At 57.7% G+C, this 22759-nt stretch overlaps 1 protein-coding gene across 6 annotated transcripts in view; it reads left to right on the top strand.

The window, feature by feature from the left end:
- DCLK1 (doublecortin like kinase 1) overlaps positions 1-22759 on the top strand; it is a 223637-nt gene that overhangs the window by 167661 nt on the left and 33217 nt on the right. For 5 of the 6 annotated variants that reach the window (XM_054586552.1, XM_054586554.1, XM_054586555.1 and 2 more), the window contains 5 exons: positions 1295-1382; positions 3683-3791; positions 10139-10196; positions 10694-10813; positions 13696-13842. In XM_054586552.1, coding sequence (XP_054442527.1) covers positions 1295-1382; positions 3683-3791; positions 10139-10196; positions 10694-10813; positions 13696-13842 — 522 coding nt within the window. The remainder of the gene's footprint in view (positions 1-1294; positions 1383-3682; positions 3792-10138; positions 10197-10693; positions 10814-13695; positions 13843-22759) is intronic. The other variant, XM_054586553.1, reaches the window with a different exon arrangement.

Raw genomic sequence — 22759 nt, 5'->3', positions numbered from 1 at the left:
TCGAGTGTCCTCGAAGGAAGCAGGTCCATCACTGCTGTGGACTGGGCGTCTGTCCCAGCTACGTCAACTGTCCTCTTTGACGAACTCGTCCGGGGGAACGTGCTCATCGGCGCTGCACTCAGGAAAATGTTTTGTGGCTGTGGACGCAGGTGGCCCCGCAGAGACTGAGGTAGCATTTCCCCCCTTACATTCATCTTGGGTGAAAATGAAAATCCGGGCAAGATACTGTAGGTCGTATTGAAATTATACAAAAACTTCTCTTCCCTCCTACTTCGGTCGGGCCGGCTGGCGTGGGGAGGAGGTGGAAGGGAGACAGGTAAGCAGCGGAAAAATAGGTCAACTGTGCTTCTCGCCACCTTGCCAATTTTAATTCACCTGCAGCTGCTCTGTCCCTTCCCCGCTCCGCGGACAGCCGGCCCCGCGCCGCTGCGGCCCCCTCACCACCGCCGGCTCCCATCAGGCCGACCAAGTGGAGGAAGCAGGGAGACAGAAGGAAGAGCTTTTAGGACAGGCTGTGTTCGCTATTTAGAAATAGCACTGAAATGCGCACACGGTTTTCTCAAGGAACAGATGCAGAGATGGGCACGTTCGTTGTTAACGCTCTGCCCCGTGGCTGAGCGCAGTGTTAAATATTTGGTGGTTGCATCCTCTGAGCTTTCTGTTCGAGCGGTTACCCTGTTTGCTCTCGTGGGTCTTGGGTCCAGGTTCCCCCCAAATACGGGCAGTCACCAGGCACAGCCGTCCACTCCTGTCTTTCCTCAGATTTTTGGGTAACGTTTAGTGTATCGATCACCCGCTGAGGGCTGTGTCTTCATTGCAAAGTGGACTTAAACCCGCTCTTGGCCCCTCCTCCGAGGATGTGGTAAGGCTGGATAATTTCTTTAGGCTCTATCTTAAGAACACACTGAAGAGAACATTTTCCCGTGGTAAGAATAGAAACACAGTCCGTGTGCTCTGAAGAGCACCGAGTGCGAGGCGCGTAGGCAGGCAGACAGCGGGGGCGGGCGGGGGTGCTTCCTGTCGCCGGGCCCCGGAGCAGAAGGCGTGCGTTGGGAGTCGAAGGAATCAAAGCCAGGGGACGTCCAGATGGAAGATGACGAGCTGGGCCCAGTTAGCCCAGTCTGTCCCCAGCTACCCGGCTGGGGAGCAGGTGCGCTCCTAGCTGAACGGTCTCGAGTCCCCCCTTCCTCCTGGGCGGTGGGTGCCGTTGTCTCCCGGGGCTCCCGGCGGCGCGTGGTGCCTGGGGGCGGGGCGCCCTGACCACGTGTCCCCGTTCTGGTCTGTTCCCCTGCAGAGCTCCCAGCATGGCGGCTCCTCCACCTCCCTCGCGTCCACCAAAGTGTGCAGCTCGATGGATGAGAACGACGGGTCTGGAGACGGCGGTGAGCGCGGGGCTTGCTGGGGGCGGCGGGCGGGGCGGCGAGGTTGGCTCCAGGGCGCCGTGGCTGCTCCGGCAGAGCCAGGCGGGCGACGCCCGCCCTGCGGGCCCCGGCAGAGAAAGCCGCGGCCTAACCTGGGGGCGTGTCTGTGCTCTGGGCGCGGAAGGCGCCTCGGCGCGCCGGCCGTGGGAAGCGGAAGGGCGCCGCTTCTGCCTTTGCGTGTCCGCGTCCTGCTGGCTCTCAGCACCCTGTCTGGGTCCCCTGTTGCAGCCCTGCAGGCGGCCTCTAACTTAAGGGAGCTCGGTCGGTGAAAACACGGACTTACAGGGAGAATGAGCCGGTGACGGTTGGGAAGGCGGTCTCTGTCCCGTGAACCAGCGCGCTTGAGAATGCCTCTGGGACGCGGTCACAGATGCGGCCAGACGGCCGGGGGCCCCGCGGTTTGGGAAGCAGCGCCCCGGCTCTCCCTGCCCCGCCCCTCTTCCGGCAGGCGAGGTGGCGAGACACCTGGCCGGCTCCAGCCAGTTCCGGGGAGGCCTCTAGGAACGAGATCGAACCCCTGCGACAGTCAGCTCCTCACATTTGTTTTCAATGAGTTGGCTCAGTGTCCCCCAAAAGGCCCTTGTGGGGGGAGCACGTGAGGGAACCAGCTTACGCAAGGCTCATTTCCCAGCGGCCCTGAAATATCAGACTGTTCTTTGTATTTCCATGAGATGAAACCCAGCCTTCCAGAAGACTCTCGGTGCCATGTGTCCTATTTCCCTAATGACGTGACGAGGTCCTCGAGTAGGCAAGCCCTTGGCGAGGCCTCCTTAGCCCAACAGACACATTGACTCTGTCACTGGTCCCAGAGCTGGCGCTCCCATGAGGTGGGGGACGGGGGAGGGATGGTGGCACCTTCTTCCTTCTCCCGCCCAGCAGCCCCGGACGCTGACTTCCCCGGCCTGTGTCCTGAAGGGCCTCAAACGCACATCCTCTGAGAGAGGTCTCGTGAACTTGGGTGCTTGGCAGTGCATCAGAAACATCGCCAGCCACCTCCTCGAACTCCCGTGTAGATTATAAAACAAACAAACAAACAAACAAACCAGGCTGAGCCTTTCAAACGGGCACAATGGTTGGCTCCTTTGCCGGAGGGAGGATGGGGGCCGGGGCTTCACCGGCTCCGGCTCTCACTTTGTTCTGGAAACCACTGCGAGGGCGTCCGGTGAGGCGGCTGCAGAAGCCCCCCCGTTGGTACCACGCTCTGCGGGAACCCCGCCCGCCCCAGAACCCCGGGTGGAGCCGGCGGAACGCCGTCTCCCCGAGACCCAGCGCCGGGGGCCCCCAGCAGGTGTCTGACGGCTCTCAGCGTCCATTTGCTGTTCCCTAGCAACCCCGATGAAACGCGAAAATGGGGCTCACCCAGGAAGCCCCGTTCCCCGCCTGAGGTTCCAGTTTCACTCGGAGAAGAAATGGTTAGTCTCGGCGTATGGTTCAAGGTCAGAGCAGGAGCCCGTTGGGACGGCGCGCCAGGCCTCCATCCCGTTCCGTATTCAGGCTGCTGGAGGCAGAGCGGGGATTTATAACTTTCAAGCAACTAAATTTTAGAGCCCGCCCATAAAAGGCTTTTTACACCGCCAAGATGTGAAAGGTTACCCAGTATATTTATGTGACCTACGTGTGCCTTATTGAGTTTTATGGCCTTGAATATATAAGGCATTATTAGGCATTTGTAGCAACTTTCAAAGTACAGTTTAAGGGGGAAAATGTGTTGTGTTAGCGGCGCTCACGTAATTGAAACTACAAAACTGTTCTGTTCGCAGACATAATCGATACTGCAGTTTTCACCCAACATCTGCTCCGCAGGTTGCTGGTGAGAACTGTGAGATCGGCTCGTGGATACGGGGAGGGGTGGCCTTCGGGGCGCGTTCCCATGGAAGTCTCCGGAGCCCTCCGCTTCGGGCGGCCTGAGGCTCGTGGTGCACGCGGCCGCCGGGAACCCCTCCCGAGCCACACGCAGAAACGGCCTTGCCCTGCACACCGTGGGTGTGCAGTCAATGCTGTTGACGTGACGCAGAGAGAGGGGGTCCTCCGAACCCCCTGCCGCAGAGTGCGAGCTGCCTGGACGCGGGCGGGTGTGCGCCTGGGCCGCTCGATGTCGGCCTAGTAATGCCGTCCGCAGAGCGCGGCTGGCCTCGCCGCCCGGAGAAGGACCCACGGGCCCTGCGTCAGGTCCCGCCGATGAGGTGGTGCCTGTAACGGCCTCTTGTGCAGCATCTGCGTTCCCTCCCCTCCCAATAAAAACGCACTGACGCCTCTTTCAGATGTGTCGGAGGAAGGCTTCCAGATCCCGGCCACCATCACCGAGCGCTACAAAGTCGGGAGGACAATAGGGGATGGAAACTTCGCTGTCGTCAAGGAGTGCGTGGAGAGGTGAGGGGGCGGTCGCGTGCGCCGGCGCTGAAGGGAGCTCGGCGTCGCGTGTTCCGAGATCGCGTCTTTGTGGGCAGCCTGCAGACACGCGTGGGATCGGTTAATGCCGCAGGTCCACATTGGGGTGGGGGGGGGGGGGATTTAAAAAATGTAGTGATTCCTGGGGACAATCTATAAATTAAGGGCGTTGATTTTTCTTTTTAACGTACTTGGTGAAACTGTGCCAGATTTTTCAAGTAAGTCCATTTATTTTGTCAAAAAAAAAAAGGTATGTACGTACATTGAGTAACTTTTTCCCCACATTTTTGGGGGGCACTTTGTAGCGATCAGACGTCCTTGTATAGAATATATGTCTACACATGGGGGTCACATGCAATCATGAAATTAACTATAATGACCTTGAAAAGCTTCAAAGTGCTTATGTACTGATTCCAGCAAAAAAGGCACGCATGCGTTACAGTGTTCACAGCGAGCGAGCCAGGTCCCGCGGGAGCCACAGGGAAGGGTGCGGGGGAAGGTTCGTCCGTGGGACCTGGACACGCAGTCGAGGACAGGGGCTGGCGGCTGCGAGAGGGAGGGGTGGCAACCGCTAGGGCTGCAGGCCCGACAGACGAGCCTCAAGCCCGAAGCTCGGTGTCAGGTTGGGCTCCGTTTCTTGCGCTTTCAGCGGGCAGTGTCCCCTCGGGGCTGGGCCGGCCAAACAAGTCAGGGGACCCGCCTCCTCCCCGGGGGCAGCCGGCTCTGCCCCGCGGGCCGCCGTTTCACGCGTGCGAGCCCCGCGCCCCTCCGCACATGGCCCTCGCAGAGAGAGCGCCCGGACCCGAGAAGAAGCCGCAGCCTGAGGAGCAGACCTTGTCCTTGTCCCCAGCCTGTGCCGGGCTTCGGGCAGGGGGGGCGTCCCTCGTGTGGCCAGGGTCCCCTGATTTGCTCCAGGAGCCCGCTGCCATGCTTTGGAAGGTACTTCCTTCCAGATGGAGGCAGGGGACCCCAACCTTCACTCCGCCCACATACCCGCCGGGCGGGGTCTCCCTGGCGGTGACCGCACACGCTGGGGCAGCTGCCCTCTGTGAGGGAGGACAGGCTGGTGCCACTGGTGGCTCGGAAGAGCCCTTCGCTGCCCTCGCTGCCTCGCACCACCCCCACCCCCCGACCCACAGCCCAACCGCCGTTGGGTCTCTGCCAGACAGAGAGCGCGTCCCGTTAACTGCCCTGGGCCTCCCGCATCCAGAACCAGGAGCGACCCTGCTTCCTGAGCAAAAACGGCGCCGAAGGCCCTTACCGTCCGATGTTTCCCTTAGTGACCGTAATGATTTCATACTGTCCGTATTGTTTCTGTTTTCTACAAAGAAGGGCCACGACCGCTCAGCTCGCAAGCCCTCAGCCAGGCGCAGGTCCCAGCCCGGCTCAGGCCCGCCCCCAGCCACTCTTCTCCGCTGTCCCCGACGCGGCGGCTCCCACCGACTTCGGCGCGGCGCAGCCGCACACACGTTTGTCCCTGTGCAGCGAGGTCAGGAACTAACTCAGACGAGCCTCTGCAGAGGCTGCAGAGGCAGTCGGGGGAAGCATGCGTGCGTGTGTAATTTCACATGTCGTGGGCGCCTTTCACGATGGGAAACGCTCGCTTCCACCGCAGCAGAGAATCCCATTGTTAACAGGCCGCTGCGCCCTCCCGCGGCCGGCGGGGTGTCTGGGTGTTGGCCAGGGCCTGCCATCTGCTGAGCCAGGGGCGGCGGCCCCCGCTGCTGGTCCCCGCGAGCACACGGATCAGGGTGGCGTCCTAGCTCAACAGCCCTGCTCGTCCCCCGGTAGAAACGCCTCATTTTCCCGTCCAGAATTCATTGATTTCTTTCCAGTTCCGCTGGTGTTTATTTTGCCTGAGTTCACATCGTGGGTCGCCTTGTACGAACCCTCGGAGTCTAAACACCAGATTGCTCCGAAGAGCGTTCGTACCCCTCTCCTGCCGAGGACAGATGGCAGGTGCCCTCCCCCTGCCCCCCCGAGGCACCAGGAAGCACTCTCCCAGAGCTTCCAGAGGTCCCGGGAAACACATGCATGCTGGGAGGGCCCGGATGGCACACATGGCTGGCGGGGACACTCAGCCGTGTTTTGAAGGATGAATATGTATTCACCAGAGCAAGTATGTGGCTCCTCTGTTAATGACGCGCTGTCGCGGGGGAGATGCTTCCTCCCTCTGTGGCCACGACGACCGTGCTGCCCCGGCCTTCCTTCCCACGGCCCCACGCCAGCATCTGTCGGTGGTGGCTGCCATGTCCTCGCAGCCTCAGGCGCCCCTGGGACCTGCTAACGGCAGCTGGCGGGCAGAGACGCGTCCTGTTTTGAAGCCGTTTTGGGCAGCGTTCTGAGGCCCCAGAGAAAAGGCAAAGCGCTGAGAGGCGCGAGCAGAGGCTGGAGCCGGCAGGGGGCCGCGGGGAGGCCGCGGCCCCCGCTTCCCGGGCCTGCTCACCGCTCCCACCAAGGGTCAGCCGTCGCGGTCAGGAGCCCCAACGGGTCTCCGCAGGCCGGCTCTCGGGCCTCCAGGGCGACCCGCCTGCGGTTCAGGGGCGGGTCCTGCGAAGAGGGCGGACCGGGAAACGGCCGGTGAAGAGGCTTCGAAGCCGCCCTCTGGCGGGGCTCTCCCGCCGCTCCCTCGGGGGGATGCTCCGGGGCCCACGGCCTCGGGCGCAGCTCAGAGTCAGACTGCAGCCCCACTGCGGGGATGTGTGATCGCGGGCGCGCGGCCGCCGCCGCCGACCCAGGCTGCGCGGCAGCTTCGGTGTCGTTACCCGCTGGACGCCGTGGGCTGTGGACCGACCCTCTCTGCGGAGGGCCGTTGTTCCCGCCGCTGTGTTCGCCGGTCTGCGGCTCCCGCCGGCCCAGGCCCGCGCCGGGCCCTGTGGGCTGCCCCGGGGGCCAGGCAGCCGCCCCTCCCCAGCAGGACCCCCCCACCCCGTGCACAAGCCCTTGCCCCAAATTCAGCAAATGCTGTGGTGGGGGAACGGTTACGAAGCTGTTCTTCCTTTTCCAGGTCCACCTACTATTTTTAAAAACCTTCCCAGCACAGCAAGCAACAAGGGAAAGCGCGTCAGCCTAGGGCAGCTGCACCCTCCCCGCGCGGTGCCTTTCTGAGCACCCTTCTGCCCCCTGCGGGGCGGGGCGGGGCGGGGGGCGGCTGGGAGGCTGGCCGGGGCTGCGAGCCACTGCGTGAAACCAGGCGGCTTTCTCCAAGCCGTCCTCAGCCCCAGCGTTAAACATGAGAGTCTGTTCAAGCGGGTGGAGTCGGGAGATTCCTCTCCAGCGTGCGTGTCCTAACCTTGGGTCAAACTCAGTAGGAAGGGGACCTTACAAACCGGGTTCCCACGGACCAGCAGGAAAGCAAAGCTCGCGGGGCAGCTTTGGCCACGGCGGTCGGGGGTCCCCAGGTCCCCCTTCAGGAGCAAGCAAGCCGGCGGCCGGCACCTCTCCAGGGATTCAGGTGTTCACTATTCTCAAAACGCCACACCACAGTCTCCTTGGGGACAAGGACCAGGCGCCCTCCCTCCGCACATGCTTGGAACTGCTCGCTGACGAGCCACACGGGCACCCCGCCGGGGGTCAAAGCACACAGGTGGCAGGCGCTTGACTGCCGGCCCCGCTCTCCCCACCTGTTTCCACTCACCGGCTCAAAGCGGCCGTCAGACTTTACTGTGCGGCCCCGCGCGGCCCCTGCACCTGGGCGGCGGGCGCCTTTCTAGCCCCCCCCCCGCAAACATGTGCTTCCAGAATGAGGATTCAATTCCGGCTTTATAGTCCTGCCCTGGAGGAGTCGGGGCAGGAAGTCGGCAGGATGGATTCTGGTGGTCCCCCACGGGGCTCGCGTCGGATGTAACATGTGCGGCAGCTCAGGGCGTGTTTGGTCCCACTGTGTAATATTCCGGGGGCGGGGCGGGGGCCCCAGAAGGCTCTCTTTCCTAGGGCGCCCGGGGCCTCGGCAGGTCAGCTCACACACATTTCCCCCGAGCCGCCGGCTGCCTCCCTGGGGACCCCGCTCCTAGTCCGGTGGCCGTGGCGGCTACTCCGCCTTCCTGGGTCCTGTACCAGCCCTTTGCTTTGAGTGCTTCGGGGTTCCTCATCCCATGGGAACCGAGGGTGAGGTGGCAACGCGGGGAAACCTCCCTCCCCGCCACCGCACCGGCCTTCCGTCCACCCGCTGCGTGGCGGCGGCTCCTGCCTCGTCTCCGGCCGCTCTGGGCCGGCCGGCTTTGCTGCCAGCAGCCAGCCCGCGAGGCCAGCCTTCCTGCCATCGCAGGAACCCTTCGCAACCAGCTAGGGAATTGCTCCCGGACTCTAGCCTCCGATTGGCATTATCATAATTTTTTCAGTGATTCGCAAAAAGCAGAATCCAGAAAGACTTCTGCCCTTTGTTTTCCTCACTATTAAAGGATTCTTAAATTTGCAAACCGAGTCTTCGAAAGCCTCTTAAGAGGAGGCTACTTAAAGGCCCTGTGGTTCATCTAGGATGTGCGGAGTCCCTTTGTAATTTCGCTTTCTGTGTATCTACTTGCCCATACATTCCACGTTTCTAATGGTCGCTGTTTCGTTTTCCTCTCACTGAAGTGCTTTTCCTGTCCCCTGCGCCGTGGCCTGGCCGGTGGTCAGGTGTCAGCCGGGGCGGGGGTGGGGATATTGAGCACCCAGGCCCGGCATCGGGCCAAGGCCAGCTCACGTGTCCTTTGTCACCTGCTCTCCGCCCAGGTGGGGCTCGAAGGACCGACCACGACCGAGTCAGCCAAGGGCGCCGGCGGTTTCCCTGCTGGGGAGCCTCTGAGGCACCGAGCGGGGCTCCCCTCCTCCCACCGGATCTGAAAGGCCCTCTGGTGGAGAAAACAGGCTTCCGCGGGATTAGTTTATTCCGGTTTCAGTCACCGGACGTAATGACAACAATTCAGCCCACGTTTATTGTCTTCTGTGAGCTAGCATCGCGCGGGGGTCTGGGACTGGGGCGGAAGAAGCATTTTTAGGAGCAAATGACAGGACCGTGTCTGCCGTTCCCCTGAAACATGTAGCTGATGTCCGGCCTCTTCATCCGTTCACAGCGAACCGCTCTCTTCCTCACCCGCGTACCCGGGAGACCCGCTTTGATTTTCCGCAGTGACGCGTTTAAACCCCTATCTGACAGTGCCGGTCTTCGCCCGCCGCACGCCCGCTGGGCTCGCCTGGACCCCTAAGGCCGGCTTTGTCTGCAGGGAAGAGGCCTGGCGGTCCTGGCTTCCCACCAGCAGGGAAATGGTGTCGCTTGTTGCCATTCAAGCAGGGGTTGGTCATGACCGTTGAGCCCGCGTGGTGTCCTTGGACAGGAAAACGTGGTGTCCGGCACAGCAGTGTCTCAGCGACGGCCGCGCGGCTTAGGAAGCCGGTCACAGGGAGCGGTGACCAGACCCTCCCTACGACGCCCGCCATGGAGGCAGGTGGTGTTGGTTGGGGTCTATGAGAAGCAGAGTCCCCAAAAGCTCGGAGTCCTGCCTGTAATGCCACCCCGTGGCTTTGGGAGCGTGAGCTGATTTCCCCTGTCCCCTCCCTGTCATTTCTGTGACATGGGACAGCCATCACCAAGAGGTCAAAGGAAGCTCGGGTAACCGTTGTATCCCTTTCTTTCTATTTATTTTTAGAGAGAGGGGAAGGGAGAGAGAAAGATGGAGAGAAACATCGGTGTGTGGTTGCCCCTCGCGTGCCCCCTGCTAGGGGCCTGGCCCGTAGCCCAGGCCTGTGCCCTGACTGGGAATCGAACCCACGACCTTTCGGTTTGCAGGCTGGTGCTCAATCCACGGAGCCACGCCAGCCAGGGCAAGTGTAGCCCTTTCTCCACTGCAGTCCTGTTAGCCGTGAGCTCTCCAGCAGACCTCATGGGCTTGCACCCGGAACCAGGTCTGAAGAGTGTGCACGGCCCCTGCAGAGTGTTCGAGGAGGCCGTGCCTGTGGCCTATTCAGGAGGCGGCCACGGCCACAGTTCATGGAGCCGGCACCTCCGATAGCTGGGAAGAGGAGGGCGGAGACTCGCGTGTGTTTCAGGCCCCAATGGCAGCGCAGGGCAGGGCAGCCTGCAGACGTGGCGCGGGCCGGGGCGGGAGCGGGATCCAGGAGGGCGCGGCCCCACGGATGCACGGGCCGCTCACGGGGCGTCTGCCCTCGCGTGTGTGTTGTCTTTCCATTGGCTCAGTTGAAATGTTTCTTGGGAAAAAAGGTAAAGAGTCATTCACAAAATGTTCATACCATGATGCAAGGTCTATGGGAGAAGAGAGAAATCCTTCATGAGATGATTCAATGTATCTGAAATTAAGTTTATTTTTAAAAAAATTTTTTTCTCTTTGCAGGTCTACGGCGAGGGAGTATGCTCTGAAAATTATCAAGAAAAGCAAATGTCGAGGCAAAGTATGTATGAGGGTTATTCTTGTGAAAATACAGTATCAGGGGGTGGAAAGAGACACAGAAACCAGGTCCCAAATGAGCATACGTTCACCCCGGCTGCTGCATTTGTGGAATAGAAGTCATAGGCTAATTAGATTATGCCTTTATAAACAGTTCTGGAGTAAAAGTGAGCTAGAATGATTATGTGTTATTTTTGTTCCTTCTCCGTATTTGCTTGTTTGGCTACTTCATTCCATTACTTTTGCGATCTTAGGTTTTATTCCCGACTCGTATAGGAACTTGTAGTTGTTGTGAAAAGTTCTGACATTACAGGCATCATCTAAGGACCTCCTCAACATCTGTGGGCAATTCTAGGCTCTCCCAAGACCAGGACCCCAGATACACTCCCGGCATTTTACCAAAACTCATCCCCCTTGCCCTTCGCTGAGTACGACCTGCCCCTTCTGAGGCAGCTCCTCCCGCGTTGGGTGTGTGTGTGACGGTCGCTTTCTTCTTGGCAGGAGCACATGATCCAGAACGAGGTGTCCATCCTAAGAAGAGTGAAGCACCCCAATATCGTTCTTCTGATTGAAGAGATGGATGTGCCAACGGAACTGTATCTCGTCATGGAGTTGGTGAAGGTGCGTATTTCGGAAAAATGAAACCAACCTGTGCAAGGCCGCCTGCTGTTCCGTGTAACTCAGCTCTTGTCTCCTCCCATCGATAGTCAGGCTTCCATCTGTATACACTGGCGTCATGGCGAAGAGTCTTGATATTAGAATTACACCACGAGTTCAAGTCCTGGCCTTGGCCTAAGTAGCTCCCGGCCTTGGGGTACCTCTCTGTTGTGTGTAGCTACACCGTCACACCAGCCCTGTCGCCCCGAGTGCTGTGACGCAGCAGCTGGCCCCCCGTCCTCGAGCCTTAGAGGGCGGAGACGAAGTTCAGCGTGCAGGTGAGGAATGAGCGAGGCCGAGGCCCAGCAGCTCAGAACATGGTCTGCCAGGCGCAGGCTCGGTCTGGTGACAATAGCTAAGGGCAGCCAAGGAGACTCAGCAGGTTTTCTCGAGGTGGCCAACAGAGCCTCCCCGGACGGGAGAGTCTGCAGAGCCCAGCGTGGGCCACTGGACCCTGCCCCTAAATTCGGCCTGAGCCACAGCTGCTGCCAGGCCAGGTCTGGAAGCGAAGGCCCGCCCCAGGCGCGACCGAAGGCGCCTGTTGCACTTGCCTGAGCAGTTTGGCTGGGGCCGCGCTTCTCTGAGCCTGCGGGCCCGGGTGCCTGCAGCCACAGGACGGGCAAGGCCTGCGCTGCGGGAAGCGAGGGAACCGAGATTCAACGCCCAGTCCCGTAACAAGGAAGGACAGGACCCTGGGCCTGAGCCGGGAGCAGGGCGCACGTGCAGACTGCAGAGGGCGGGCCCGTCCGGGGGGCGGCCCCGGGGCCCGGCCCTGGGAGTTCAGCACAGAGCACGGGACTCCCGGGAAGGAGCTCCAGCGAGGACAGGCTCGGCCCCAGGGTGGCCGGGGCCAGCTCTGGGGCCGGCGACCGCGAAGGGGCAGGAGGGGCAGGAGAAGAGGTTAGACAAGGCAGAGGGAAGGGTGGGGGCGGAACGTGCGGTGCCGCAGGCCAGGCTGCCGGCTCCTTGAAGAGAGACAGGAAACCCACACCCACGCGCCCCGTGGGCAGGCGACAGTCAGCTTCCTCCCAGCCACCCCGGGACAAGCGACAAGCACGCCCTCCCCCGGGATGGGAGGGTGTGGAAGACGGGCCTGCAGGCCCTCATGGAAGGGCTGGCCGGCTTCGCGGCTGCTTTGTTGAGGATGAAGGGGCAGGAGACTCCGGGAGGCCTGGCGGGGACACCTCGGGAGAGGGCGGGGCCCTGCAGGCCGCACCGGCGCACGGCGGCTGCTCACACGGAGCACGGGGGCCATCCTGCCTCCCGGGGGGCACGGACGGCCTTGCCTTTGGGAGAAACAGGAAGTCCAGAGCGGACGTGCTCATTCGGAAAACAACTCCGTGTTGCGGCAGTAGCGGGGGACACGCCGAGGCTGCAGGGACGGGGAGCCTGCCGAGTAGAGAGGGCGCAGGGCGGGAGGTCAGGCCGCGCGGGGATCTGGAAATTGTGAGCCTATTTAAAAAGGAAAGTCCAGTCCCCGCCACCCAGGGAGCCGATGAACACCACTGAGTACCGTGCTCAGCTGTTGGGCGGGTGCGTGGAGGCAAGGCGATGCAAACGCTGTGCCTTACATCCGGCCCGAGGTTTCTCACCCGGTTCAGATCAACCAAACTAAGATGGGAGTCTAGCCTCCTTGTCTCACCAAACACCAATAAGTCAGCCGGGAACAGGGGAGATACAAGTTCGGGTGAATACGAGGAAGGGCGCAAAAACCCCAGAGTTACCTTCCGAAGGCCAGGCCCCTGGTCGTCCAGGCTTCCTGCTGGGTGAGTGTTCTAGGAGCCCTTCTGGATCGGCGCACCAGCGGGCGTTGTTGTGAGAGGCTGGGTTCGGCTCCAGTAAGTTCTGTTTGAAGATTCTTTCAGCGTGTTTTCCCATCTCATGACGGGCGATTCACGGGTGCACCTGCCCCCGGGGCGCTGAGTGTTCCGCAGTTTTTGACCCCAAACAGCATGACCCCTGTGCCCCGCCCTCCTTGTTCGCCCAACCTTGCCCCCAGTGATTGTTTCTCCTGATTAAAAAAGTTCCCAAAGTGAAACGTTTTGCCGACATGGAAGAAGTAAAACAAAAAAAATGGCAGTAGCACTAAAAGTCATCCAAACTGAGGAGTTCAAAAACGGTCGCGCAGCGGGAAAAAGTCTGGATCGGTGTGTTGTACCACGTGGCGAGGACTTTGCAGGTGACTGACGTTTAAACTTGTGCGCATACATGCTCCTTTTTTATAAAAGTTCAGGTTTTTGGGGGGTACCCCTCGTAACGGTCCTGGGAAACCGCCTTTGCAATTTCTCCGCCCTCCTCCCGCTCTCTCTCTCTCTCTCATCTCTGCAACGCCAGCGTCGGGCCCTTCTCTCCGGGTCTTACAAAGAGGCACAGTATGGAAAGAGAAAACGCCACGCCCACCCCGGGAGCGCTCAGTCTGGAGGGCGCAGGGACTCGTGTGTGTCTCCCTGAGGATTTCCCGGGGCACAAGGGGGCTGTTTGCATTACTACCCGTTTCTCCGTTCGGTGGGTGGGGGGTTAGGTTCTGAATGGGAACTCCTGCGGGGAGCTGGCGTGAGGCACGTACCGGGTGCCACCAGGACACCCCGGCGTCCCAGGCCTCTGGCCGCCTCGCCGGCGGGGGCCGGCCGTCTGCGGCAGAGGCTCCTCGCCGCGTCTCCCCTGGAGCGCTGGAGGGAAGGCTGTGGCGTGGAGCGCGAGCCCCGCAAGGGCTCCGGGCCTTGGGGCGGAGGGGGCGGGGCGGCCCTGCGGAGCCGACGCCGCTGCGGGCCCCTCACCCGCTTAGAGCCTGGGGGGGCCCCCCGCCCCCGGCAGCGCTAACGTGCCGCCCGCTGGTCTCTCCGCAGGGAGGCGACCTCTTCGACGCCATCACTTCCACGAACAAATACACCGAGCGAGACGCCAGCGGGATGCTGTACAACCTGGCCAGCGCCGTCAAGTACCTGCACAGCCTGAACATCGTGCACCGCGACATCAAGCCCGAGAACCTGCTGGTGAGAGAAGCGCGACCCCAGGGGCTCCCGAGCCCCGTGCGCGCGCGAGGGGCTGCGACGCGCCCCTGCCTTGTCTTTGCCGTTTGCTCGGCTTTCCTTCCACACGGCTCCTCACGGGCTAGTTTTCCGCCGGCCGCCGGGCTGGCAGGGAAGGGGTCTGCCGTGTGGACCGGCGGGGGCCGGTGCGTGGCTGGGAGCAGGTGCGAACCGAACTGGGGGCCCAGCAGGGGCGTCCGACCTTGGGGCGCCTCCGGGCCACAGTGGTAGAAGAGCTGTCTTGGGCCGCACGTGAAATACACAAACATGAGTGAGAGCGGATGAGCAAAAAAAAGGCTTTAAGTCAACTTCCGATCATGTGTTGGGCCGCATTCACAGCCACCCTGGGCCGCGTGGGGCCCGGGGGTTGGACGCCCCGGGTGGCCAAGGCTGAGGGCCAGGCCAAGGGTCACGGGGAGCATTTATTCACACGCTTCTTATTTATCAACAGCACTTTCATGTTAGAAAGTTCTCCTTGGGGGGGAAAAAAGGGAGCCCTTTCTGTTCCTCTTTGTCTCCCAAATTTCTATCCCAACAAGGCAAGGGCCGGCAAAAGTAGGGTTACAGTTGTTGGCATGGAAAAGAATATAATAATGCATATCAATGCAAGGATTAATTCTGTTTCGGGCACTCACAATGGTAACCCTACGTTTTGCCCCCCCGCCCCCCACCCCCCGGGCCCCCCTACCACTGGTATGGTCTGAAAGCTAGGAGAATAAATCCTAATAGGTGTTTAAGGACACCAGCCCCTCAGCGTAAAAGTAACCATGATGAAGGCTGACTTTAAAAATCAGCGACGTTCTCACCCCTCTTGCAGCGGTTTGGGGGGCTTTCCGCGAGCCCCCCATCTCCGGGGAGGCAGCGAGAGTTCGCCCTGCAAGCAGATGGGTACTGTTTGCGAGTCTGTTGTGCGGGGACATACTGGAAAGAGCCGAGGGACGGACTGGGCATCCGAGAGCTGCCCCTGGTGAGCGCGGCAGCAGCAAGTCCTGTCAGCTGGTCGGGCTGGAATCTTAATGAATTGACTCAATTCCCCCCAAGGTGGTATTTTTCCCTCCTTCCCTTACCCAGCCCTGAGAACGCCGTGTGGCTATGAGCTTGTCCGTCTCTTCAGAAACCTGTGAGCTGAGGAGCCTCTCTCTAAAGCAGCGTTTCTCCCAGGGTGGTCTAAAGATCCCCCCACCTCCGAATTACTCCCAGATGCCTGTTAACAGGTGAATTTCCGAGCCTCCTCGCAGCCCCGCCCCCCCGAACCGGACGGTGGGGCAGGTGGGTGCGGCGGCAGCAGGCGCCTCCACGGTCCGTGTCCACAGGGTGTATGAGCAAAGGGGCGGCCCGGCCTGGCCCGGCCACCCAGTCAAGGCCGATGAGGCCACCGCGCTGGAGAGCCATCGTGTGCGCCGCGTGGGTGCAGGCTCCACACTCGCTGTCCCTCTGAGTTCCCACAGGGAGGGGTGCATTCCCCTGCTGTGCCATGTGACAGTGAGGAAGCGGGGCGCCTGGGGGCTCAAAGGGCTGCCTGCGGCCGTCACAACTCACGGAAAGGCGGGGTCCCTGCCCTCGCCCTGGCCCACTCAGGGCCCGGGCTGGAGGTGCCAGAGCGCTTCAAGCCAGGACATGCCAGGACATGCCAGGCTGACGGCATGTCAGCCCCGTGCCGGCTGCTGTGCCCAGAAGTGAGACATCGGTCCTCAGGGAGGCGGCATCCAAGCAGGAAACAGGCATTTCAGAAATAAACACACGCACAGCGCGTTGATTGCAGCGGGGTCAGTCATCTGCCAGCTCCTGGCTAAGGCAGGCAGCCGGGGTCAGAGGACGGCGCTCCGACTTGATTGCACGGCGGATTCCGCCGTGGCCTGCACGTCCCCCTGCCGGCGGCAGCCACGTTGTCCCCGCGGCGATCGCTACTCCTGGATCACGTGGGACCCTCTCGAGGGACAGGCTCACAACCGGGCCTTTGTTTAAACACCCCTCCGAGCTCCGAAGAGTCAGTGATGGAGAAGTCAAGTTTCAGGTCCCTTTCCCCTTTGGCCGGTCCGCTTCGCTTCTCAGCGGAGCGCCGCCTGTCTCCACAAACGCCGTAACGGATCACAGGGCAGCGCTCTTGGCTGACTGTACAGTTTACAGGGTGCTGGGTAAGTCTTGAGCGCAGGCGACTGTATTTTCAATGACTCGAGAAGAAGGAAGTTCTCTCCTTTTTCTTTCTTTTCTAACTTAAGAACGTGAAATAGCATCTGCGTACAAGTGTTCACACTCGCGCCATTGTAGTTGCTCACAGTCTCGGTTTAAGACACATTCGCACGAGACACCGACATCGGCCTGCTTCCCCAGAACCGGGGTGTCCTGCCGCGGGGAGGCCCCTGGCGAGGCCTGCGGCCATCAGCCTGCCAGGGGATAAAATAGGTGGGAGCACAGAATGGGTGTAACAAAATCAGGACGAATTCACGAATGGCACGTGAGGCCTCTGCTAATTTCACATCGGGTTCAGCTTCCTGTGGGAAAGGGAGCCGCCTGGGAGGTTCGTGCTCCCGTGTCTGGATTTGTTGTCGGCCGCACGAAAGGTCAAGCCAGGGCTTGGCGCCTCTCAGGCCGCTCCCCTGACCTTGAACAAGGGACTCAGCTCCTCTGGACCTCCTTCCAGGGCGCTTTTTGAAGATAAAAGGAAAACATGCAACTAGTAGTTCCAGTCCCTTTTATTCCCCTTTTATTTGTGATCAAAATCAAATTATTCCTAAAAGTAAAACTTTAACAATAAAATTGCATATTGTAGAAATTATCTCTTATCTTTTTTGACATGGTTTTAAAAAAAAATTTACTCTTTACCATGTATGGATTTGCTCCATCAGGGCAAAACATAGCCCTAAAGGCTATTTTTGAACAACACTGTCATGAATTTTATATAGAGATTTTTAAATCCATTTTCTCAGTACAGGTAAATTCATCAAATAAATAGGAAGGCCTCACTGCACACTTTGCACTGCTGTTTTATGAAGGGGCTCAAAAGAACTTCTAACTCACAAGGTTTTTGCTAGTTAAGTATTTGTTATAACTAGCAAGGCATTGTTTATAAATGATAACTAAGCTCTAGGTTTTATTTTATGTAGTATGATTGCATACACGGAACAAGTTTAGACTTTTACATTTTTAATCCTTACAGGACAATCTAAAAATACTGTAGTTTGGCTGTAAGGATCTGTTGTGATTATATATATGAATGATTTATTGAAACCCAAGTATTTGGTCAGGTCAAAGTATTGTAATGAGAAACTATGATTTGACTTGCAGCGATGTTTCCAGCCACATTTTAGGCAAAAAATTGGGAACCGAGGCAATATCGGCATCTTTTACAATTTTATTATTGTACTGTTACCAAGTTGTTTTTTACCAAGTTAATTATGCCAAAGATTTTATGCAGTGCGTTTTGCTCTGCAGGCCGGATGCTGCGGAGGTTGTGGCTGATCTGAGAGATACCAAGAAACTTCCCTTTAAGATTGTCGCATATATCCGGCGCACAGGTTCAAGGCCATGACTAGCTGTGCGTTTGCAGGGTTTTTAAGGTCTTTTCGCTTTTCAGCACACGCTAGTAGTGAATGGATCTCTCCGATGTCCGCGACCCACGCTGTAATTTTTTGACGGCGACCTCCCTCAGGTATGGGTGAGTGTCATGTGGACGAGAGCGCACGTGAGGTCAGAGGAGACGTGAGCGTATGAAACTTCTTCACGCCAAAGAGGACGGGCTCCACGCAACAGTGCAAGTCCTTCCTTGGTTCCTTTTTAAGTTGAGGAGTCACACGGGCCTCGGCCCCAACCTCGCTGAACGGGAGGAGGCAGAACGGTATTCCCAGCGGCTGATGCCTGGGACCACGGGTGGGTGTGGGCGTGCACGCGCGCGTGCCGGACGTGGGAGCTTATGAGTAAAAGGAACCCTTTGCTTTTTTCCAAACAAAAGCTCCCATCTTAGGAAGAGCAACTGCCGTCAGTTCCCACGGGTCACCACTAGGTGGCAAGCGTGTAGCCTCGGCAGCAAAACCAGGAGCAGCCACTGCCCAGGGCGCTGGGGGAAGGGGCCTTCGTAATCCGTAGGCGCAGACACCGGTTCCTTAGGAAAACGAAGGTCTTTACTGGCAAAAATAGAGCTTACCTCCGTAGTTTTTGTTAGATCCCAGAAATAAACACAGTCATTTTCTTGCAATGTAAACAGTTATGTTCAGAAACCATGTCGCTCTGGGGCAGGAACTTCCTTTGCGCATCCGTCCTGCGCCTGCTCCTGCCTGTGCGTCAGGGATGGCCTGCGTGGCGCGTGGCCCTCGTTTTCCATGCCGAGATTGTCCCTTTTTCCCCAAGTAGGCGGGCAGTGCTCCGGCTCTTCTTAACCATAGGGCAGCGCGGCAGCCGATTCGTGGGCAAGCGCAGCCCTTCAGGGACCGCGCAGGGCGCACTCGCCCGGCCTCTGCGATGACCCTGAGCCGCCACAGTTGACTAAAGGATTGGGGGTCAGCCAAAGGGAGGGGCTGTGGGTCTCCCGAGCAGGAGACCTAATCGGCGGCGCCGTGAGCCGCAGTGTAGGTGTGTTACGTCAAGTGGCAGTTAAGGTCCAGAACTATCTTAGCTCCGTCAAGTCCCGCAATCAGTAAGCTGGAGCTCAACGGGGAGTGAGCACAAGCCCCGATGGACTGCGGGGCTTGGGGTGGCGGTTTTGGTGATCGCAGCAGAAAAGCAGTAGCAAGAGAACGTGGCCTGGCGCGGGCAAAGGCGGGCGATGGATGGACACAAGTCGGTGTGAGTCTCGGGCGCACCCATGTGCCTTAGACTTCGGCACTAAATCAGTGTCGCCACCAACAGATGGCGCTCTTGCCACTTGCCCCCGGTGGCGAGGGACCGGAACTCGCGCGTCAGGGGCCTGCAGGTTGGCCAGCGGAGGGGTGGACCGAGCAGCGCGCGGTGACGCTCGTCACGTGGGGCACGGCAGCCCGGTGGATGGTGGGAAGGCTTCAGGGGGGAGTGTCGGCTGCACGCCCACCAGCGGGAGCGAGCGAGCGAGCGAGGCAGCCCTGGAAGGCCACGCTTCCGAAGGGCACCGAGGGCTGCTTCCAGGCATCAGGAACAGGGGTGAGTTTAAGTCCTTTTCTGCATAATTCTCCGTCTTCTGTAATTTCCCTACAGTGCCTTGTTGGATCTTACTTGCGTGACAAAAAGGTAATGACTGTTAAAAGTGGTGGCGACCTTCACCGCCTGCAGTTGTAACAGCGGCCTGGGATTGCGCCGTGTCGCGCGGAGCCCGGGGTGCGCGCGGGGCGCGTGTCTCGCGTCTCGCCGTGGCGCGCGGAGCTCTTCGTGGGTAGCTTCAGGGCTCTTAGTGGGGGTGAGAAGCAGGGTCCCGCGGTGCGTGTTAACGTTCCGCCTTCCCGGAACCCTCAGAAGAACTGTTTCCCGTTTCCCTCCCATATGGGTATGCCTCCTCGGACTTCTGACTTCTATACAACTTTTCTCATTTTATTATTTCACTTAACGTTTGATTTCATACAAATTTTACACATAGGTATTTAGTTTAAAAAAAATTCATCGTTTTTTCCTAAGAGAGTTACTTCTAAGGTATGTGTGCCACAAGGATATTTTGCAAAACAATTGTATAGATGTTGTTATACAGGGTCCGGCACAAATAATACGCCCCCCTTTTTTAAAATGACAAAATCATAAGCATGTAATTCTGTAACATAACAATATCACACTCAAGCGCACCACATGCCATTTTTGGTGGCATGTTCAAATCGCTGTCCGTCTGGTGCGCGACATTCTCGTACCCTGCCAACCACACTCAAGCAAAGCCTGACTTCCGCTGAACCCTTCGTTTTACCCCTTAAAGACCGAGATTTACATTTAACCCGTTTCCCTTAGAATGATCAAGGCCGTCTACTGTGGCCGTCTATGTCTTTTTAAAGGAGAACCAAATTTGTGAAAAAGTAAATTAACTTTTTTCCATGGCTTTTGTCGATTTCATGCCACTTTTGTTCCATTTTATTTGGTGAAATAATTTTTAGTACTTATGGAGCTCCCCTGTGAAAAACAGTTTAGTGGCCGCTAATGATTCATTAGCCAGCGTTGTGACAGGGTTATCTTTGAATTCACAGCAAGATTGAGAACTTTGTTTGTTCCAACACATCTGTTGCATTAGCCACCTTACAGTCTTCTGTTATGGGAATTATAGGAACCATTTGACTGGGTTCAGGTTATCTGTGACCTTTACTATTATTTTATGGCCACCGGCTGCATTTTATGATTTATTTCAACTCTTTTATTTTTTTCAAAGATCTTTTCCGAATGGTGTCAGTTTCTAATCCATGGGAAATCAGGCATATGCCCAAACATCTACCGTTCATCAAGTTACAGCTACAGCGAAACCCTAAATAAATGCAAAAGAAGCAGAAATAAAACGCTTCTTTAGGAAGAGAAAAACCTTGTGTAAAAGCGTGCCAGAGCTCCGACACCTGACCTTTCACCTGCCTGTTCGCGGTAGAACATGCCTTCAGCTTCTAATTGGAACCTTTTTCATAATTGTTGCCATTTAACACATTTAGTCTGTCAAATCATGGGATGTCTTTATAGCCATATAATAAACCCTAGAGAACAGCCTCTCTGGCTGTATCCATCTGCAATGATCACAAGAGTGGCTTACAAAATACCAACAGTCTTCGTGGTAATAGGATGCATATGGCAGCCCACAATTATGTGTGGCTGCATTCAATTAGTGTTGTACAATTACACAGTTTTATTGCTTAGTTAAAACAGTGAAAGCACTACATACTGGGTAATTTGCACTAATCCTCATCTCTTTAATGGCCCCTCGGCGTTTAAAATGTGGGAGAACATCTATAGTATTTAAAGGGCCCGGGATGAACGGTAAATTACATCTCACGTTGTGACTGCTCTTTGATGGACAATTAATGCAGTCCCACCTCACGTGTGGGTCGTGTTTTATGAAGGCTTTAAAATACAGCACAAGCGTCTCCTTACACCGGGACGGCGCTCGCCGGCGTAGGCCGTCCCCGCCGCCGCCTGCAGCCTGTACCGTCCTTCCTGGCACGCGGTCGGGCTGCGGAGACACGGGGAGGAGCCGGGACGGAATCGAGGCAGGGGGTCGAGAAGCCAAGGGCTCTGCATTTTAAACGCGAACTTGTTAGAAGCGTTTCCGATTCCTACGTTTTAATTAAAAACTTGGTTCAAAGTGAATTTATAGCCTCCATTTAGGAAAAGACTTTCTGGAGATGATTTTGTGAGTGTGTGTGTGTGTGTGAACGCGTATGTGTTTGAAACAGATGGGTTGGCCATCCGCGATTTTCAGGGTTTTAATTACGTTGTCGGGCGGCCTCCCCCGCGCCCGTCTGCGGCGGGGCGGGGAGAGGGAAGGGCGAGCCCGGTGCCGGGGGAGCCCAGGTGTGAGCGGGCCCCTTGCGCCCGCCAGCAGAGGCCCCCCCTTGGAGGGGAGGGGAGCTGGAATGTATTCTTCCGTACCCTCCGCTCAAAGTGTTGACAGAGAAAAACCCCAAGCATCCCAGCCTCCTGCCCCGCTGACACTAAGTGAAGTTAAACAGAATTCCGAACTAGAGGCCTGGACGTTTATTCACCTGCGAAAACATTTTTGCTGAAGCATTTTGAGTGCACTTGTGTCTACAAATGTTTTCAATTACATGGTGTAGGCCTTTGTCTCTCAGCTCCTATTGTCTCTTCTAAGTATTGCTGCAACCTCCCCGATGTTCACGAAAGTTCTGCCGCACCGTTTCCAAAGCAGCCGAGGGGGGCATGGTAGACGTGGTCAAAGAGAGGAACAGACTCCATCAAAATGAGAGTTCGAGGTATTTTTTGGAAATGGCATTGGTTTATTTAAGGGATATTGTTACTTTTAGTTAATCCTCTTTTTCTTTATTTTAGATAGTTTTCTTAATGCTTTTTTCGTGGTTAATGAAACTTTGGATTTTATCGTTCAGCTGTATTAATGAAATTGGCATATGGCTGGCTATAGGTAAGATAGACTTTCTATCAAAACGTAGACATTCAAAAATAAAACCTTGCTTCGCGTACGAGAATTACATGGCCCTATTCAGAACCGATACACGTCTCACGGCCGCGCCTGCCAGCCTCTGCTTTTGTCCGACTTTTGAGTCAAGTCACGTGATTCGGAGAGTGTGGTTAGGAAAGCGCAGGAGATTCCTGTGTAAATGGAGTTGTGAACATCGAAATCTTCACAATTCCACAAAACACTCGCCATGAATGTGTGGACCTAATAGAACCTCAAAGAAAGAGAGTACTTCATGTGTTCAGAAAGGTTTTCGGTAACAGAATGGAATGAAGAAGGTAAACAATCAGGCTCTTTCTGGGGAATACACCTGCTGACCTCCTCGATGTTTCCGTCTTCGTGGGGGACATCGGCGTGTCCGTTGGATGACAGAACGGTGGGCGCTGCAGTTTGGGGACGTCGTCCTTTGCAGCTCTGACGCCTTCAAGTTCATCCCTCAGATTTGTTTGTGCCGACCAGGGCTGGCCAGCTGCTTCGTCCCAGCCGGGGGGCGGTGTCCATCCCAGACGACAGTAGGACAAAGCCACCTCTGTGAGGGACCTGCGGTTGTCCCTCCGCTAACAATCCAAGTGCAGGGCAGCCCACACTGACCATGGGCGAGCCCCGGGGAGAGGCTCCGAGCTCTGAGTGTAAAGGGTCGAGAAAGCGCAAGGCTGCTTCTCTGCCCAGAAAAAGACGCAGCCTCTCCGGAGCGGAGGATCCGCCTGACTCTGCCAGGACAGTGGGTCCGAGGGGTCACTGCGGGCGCGGCGGCTCAGCGGGCCAAACGCGCGCATGTGGGCTGCCGTGCAGCGAGCAGTCCGTCTCCTC

Source organism: Pteronotus mesoamericanus, unplaced genomic scaffold (genome assembly GCF_021234165.1).
Source record: "Pteronotus mesoamericanus isolate MK-2021 breed Mesoamerican mustached bat unplaced genomic scaffold, CSHL_Meso_final contig_94, whole genome shotgun sequence".
Taxonomy (NCBI): Eukaryota; Metazoa; Chordata; class Mammalia; order Chiroptera; family Mormoopidae; genus Pteronotus; species Pteronotus mesoamericanus.
The sequence above is the reverse complement of the archived record's forward strand: the minus strand, read 5'-3'. Positions and strand labels throughout refer to the sequence as shown.